The sequence below is a fragment of the Charadrius vociferus genome, unplaced genomic scaffold, assembly GCF_000708025.1.
Source record: "Charadrius vociferus isolate BGI_N301 unplaced genomic scaffold, ASM70802v2 scaffold282, whole genome shotgun sequence".
In the NCBI taxonomy this organism is placed as follows: Eukaryota; Metazoa; Chordata; class Aves; order Charadriiformes; family Charadriidae; genus Charadrius; species Charadrius vociferus.
This window is the reverse complement of record NW_009647731.1, coordinates 9,489,704-9,493,835: the sequence shown is the minus strand read 5'-3', so window position 1 is coordinate 9,493,835 and position 4,132 is coordinate 9,489,704. Positions and strand designations below refer to the sequence as shown.

At 38.1% G+C, this 4,132-nt stretch overlaps 1 protein-coding gene across 1 annotated transcript in view; it reads left to right on the top strand.

The window, feature by feature from the left end:
• Positions 1-3,305: 3,305 nt before the first annotated feature.
• The window catches only part of EIF3A (eukaryotic translation initiation factor 3, subunit A), a 33,230-nt gene continuing 32,403 nt past the window's right edge, over positions 3,306-4,132 (top strand). Inside the window, exons 1-2 of the mRNA XM_009881587.1 lie at positions 3,306-3,443; positions 3,643-3,779. Coding sequence (XP_009879889.1) covers positions 3,306-3,443; positions 3,643-3,779 — 275 coding nt within the window. The remainder of the gene's footprint in view (positions 3,444-3,642; positions 3,780-4,132) is intronic.

Below are 4,132 nucleotides of genomic sequence, written 5' to 3'. Positions count from 1 at the left end.
CGAAGGGGCCATCGTCTGGCCGGAGACTTGGCGTGAGGTGTCCGGCCCGGACCTCGCACCTGCTGCTGGATGAGTTCAAACCCGGGCTGATCCCGGGCACTGTTTTTTCATGTGGACTTCCATGTATTTAGTAATCCCATCTTTCATGTGTCTCTGGTGAGAATGCAAATTGTTAAACTCCTTAAATACTGCATAGGCTGATGCATAAATTTGCCCCTGGAATAGAAACCGAGGAGAATTGTGGTGTAGCTGTCTCTCACTGCCTGCCACATAGAAAGGCGGACTGGTTGTATTTGTCAGCTGTCTCCTTTCAGGCTTCTTTTTTTATAGTATCCTATTTTAAGCACTTAGTGAGACCATTTAGACCCTTCATTGTCACAGGGCTGACTGCAGGATGACACTTAAAGACATCCAAAAATTACAGATGATATACGGGTCTTGAAATGACAGCTGAACAGGCTGTGTAGTCTGGGGACTATACATAATTCAAGTAGTTGGTATTTTAACTAGAAAATGTTCAATAAAGTACTGCATGTCCTCAAGATTTCTAATCTAAAATTCATTGTAAAAAATCTTTCCCACGAAGATAAAAGACAAAGATAAAAAGATGAAAGATAAAATCAGCTTCAATCAACTTCTAACAATGAAATTGTATTTTAGCAGTCCTTTTACTGAAAAGATGCACATACCATAGTAAACTTCAGAATTCTTAGATAGAGTAAGTTGAACTTACTTGGTGAGCAAGTCACGTTTCTGGAATATTGACCTGAACCCGTTTAAATCTGACATTTTAGTGTTGCTTTCCTGGTACTGAAGAGCAGCTTTAAATTCCTATCTCTTGCAAGTTTGCTAAATTCTGATGAACTGAAGGGAGTTTTCTCTAGACAAACGCTAGCAATCCTGAGTCTCAGTAGACTGAATGGAAAGCGTGACAAGCAAAGTCAAGTCGTGGGGGTGAGGAATTGTACCTACGGCAGATTTTATGCAACAGGAAGCAGTTTGATGTTAAACTGACATTTCAAATTGGAACGTTCAGTGCAGTTTCCAAAGTTTCAGCGTTTGCGTTTTATACGTAAGGCTTAAGTGAGCACTTAGGAGCACTTTACACTTCAAGTTCTCAGTGACCACAACATACATAGATGATGTTTGGAAACAAGAAGAGCTTGGATGATTGTAAATACACACAGATATGTAAGAAAAGGTGGTTTTCCTTATAAATGATAAATATAGGTCAAAGCCAACCCTTAGGTATTGTTAATGTCTGGCATAGCTTTGTAGTCAAGGATGTAATGCAACTTTTGGGAGTGCTTTATTTGGTTTACTCTCTATTAGAGATATTGGATAACACATGACATCTTTGTCACCTTCTGTAATGATGTACGTTTTCTCGTATCAAAAACTTAGTTTGATTTAGGATTTTGCGTAGCAGTAGATGAGTTGTCAATGTGTGTCAGCTAGTTCATGTCCTCTCAGAGCTTCAGTTGCTGTTTTGGATACCTTTTAGCATTTTACATGTTATAACAGAAAAAAAATAGAAAAAATGTAGTTCTGATGGTTATTCAGGGGCTAAGGCTTTACATTTTGTCTATTGCAAATCTTTGTTTCAATAACTTACAGTTGCTACTGCAAGGCATTGTGATGAGTGCTGTATTTGACTGTACATTCACTTTGTGTGTGCTTTTACTACAGTGTCTGTTAAATTAGCCTTAATTATTTGACTTACTGGTAAGAACTTGCTTAACCAGAGTTAATTAAAAGTTTCAAAACAATATGAATTAATTTTGTGCTTTGTCCAGTTGGTTATCGACCACTGAGAGTTGTGGGTGGAATGGCCTGGCTTTGTTGCAAGATTAAACTTGCCTTTCAAGTTTATTTTCATAAATAACAAATTGTAAAGCTGAGCAGTAATTGCCTCAAAAGCAGCATTGAATTAGAATAACAGTTTAAATTAAGGGATGGAGGATAGCTTTATTAAAATTCCCTTGGTGAGTAAAAAAAAAATACTGCTGAATACTGTCATACTGTAACCTTAATGATCTTCAAATGTAACACTATTTTTTCTAGAAAGGAACTTGCTCATCTTATGCAAGCTCATTATTTACGTAAACTAAACCCCAAATACATGCTATTGTGGTCCTTAAATTAAAACCAGCCCTGCTGCTTTCAAAATACACCTTTTAGCCATGTTTAACTTTGATTGTAAGATTCCAAAACTTAAAATTTCTGTCTGATGCCTGAGCACCTTGAGCAGGCCGCTACTTTGATCCTTTCTGCCATTATTTCTTTAGGAATGTATTGATTTCCAAAGTATTTCATGGCAAGTACTGACTCCACCCCTCATCCTTTAAGAATACACACATTTCTTTTTATCTGCACTGGACTTTATCTTTTAAACCTGTTTGCTTTCCATTCTCAATGTTCGTTTGTCTTGCTTTTCTGCGGTTAAGAGTGCCTTTAGTGTAGGGCCTGTGTGTATGCTGGTAGCTGGCAGTGCTGCTTTGGTATTTGCTTGTGGATAGGTTGCTGTATTTTGCACTGAGCAGAATGTGTGGTATATTATAGATGACAGTTGCTGTGATGCTGAGACATCCTGTAAGTAGCAGCAGCTGCTTAGGGAATGAATAAACGGGACACTGATTTCAGCAGCAAGGCTGGTTTAAAAAATGTCTGACCCTTCAATTGGACAGTAGCAGCTTTTAGTGTAGGTGTCCTATAAACTGGATCTCTAGACTTGTCTGAGTTTAAAAAAAAAAAACAACCCAGAAAACTTTTCTGAGTGAAGTTTGTTTGTTTCTTTCTTTCTTTCTTTCTTTCTTGGCTTGAGGGCAAGACGTTTTTTTAAGTCAGATTCATGGGATGGTTTGCATCTTGTTGAATGACATTGGTAGGTGCTGTACTACAAGCCTCATGGTGTGTGTTCATTGTCCTTCTTGATGAAACTAGCTTTACAACTGGATGTGTATAGTTTATTAATATGTATGAAGTGCCCAGTCATGCCTTGATGGATGGAGGCACATCTCTGCCATCCTGGAATTTTGATGTTAATGGAGATGTCTGCCTTCATTTGCCAGTTATATCATTGAAAAACTGCCACTGCAGTTGCACCTGCCAGCGTTTTGATATAGCCAGCTAAATCAAACCATCAGTGAATGTTGGTTAGAGTTGATTAAATTCTAAAAGTTTACAGTGTTAAGCATAAAAGCATGCATCTTCTGGTTTGCAAGTCTTTTACTAATTGGATTTTACTTTCAGAATTCCTTGAGGTCGGCAAAAAGCAGCCTGCCCTTGATGTTCTCTACGATGTTATGAAAAGTAAAAAACACCGAACATGGCAGAAAATCCACGAGCCAATTATGCTAAAGTACCTGGAACTCTGTGTGGATCTCCGCAAGAGTCATCTGGCAAAAGAAGGACTGTACCAATACAAGAATATTTGCCAGCAGGTATGGCTTTGAATTTTTTTTTTTTTAATTTGTAGCAAGCATGGTATATGTCAGCTGATATGGTCTAAAAGTAACTGATTGGTCTTGAGTTAGAATTAATCTGTCTTTTAGATGTTCCTAGCTTTGTAGCATTTGAGTTTTACATATTTGCTAACTATTGTGGGTGGAAACATCATCCCATTTTCTGCCTTTGATACAGGTGAACATCAAATCTTTGGAAGATGTTGTTCGAGCCTATTTAAAATTAGCTGAAGAAAAAACAGAAGCAGCTAAGGAAGAATCCCAGCAGATGGTACTGGACATAGAAGACTTAGATAACATTCAAACTCCAGAAAGGTAGGCAGTCTGTCTTTAAAATGTAGCGCTCCACTGCAAAGTATCCTTATTTTTGCAATTCAGAGGACTGAGATCTAAAGATGGTGGATTTGAAGTGGAATAATGGAAAAGTTTCTATTCTGTTCTCAGAATGGTTTGTGGGGAACATCCTAATCTGCTTCAGGCAAAGTGAGGTTAGTTCTGATTGCGTATTTATGTTCTTCAGATTAATCTGTTGATTTAGGGAAATGCTCACGTTAACTCTGATAGTACAGCTATGTACATGGTGACATCTGTGGAAGAGGAGTGAAAAGGTGGGGGTGAAGAAATGTTTTAAACTGTTCCAGCTGAGTTTAGAAGAGGCCATCTGCCCA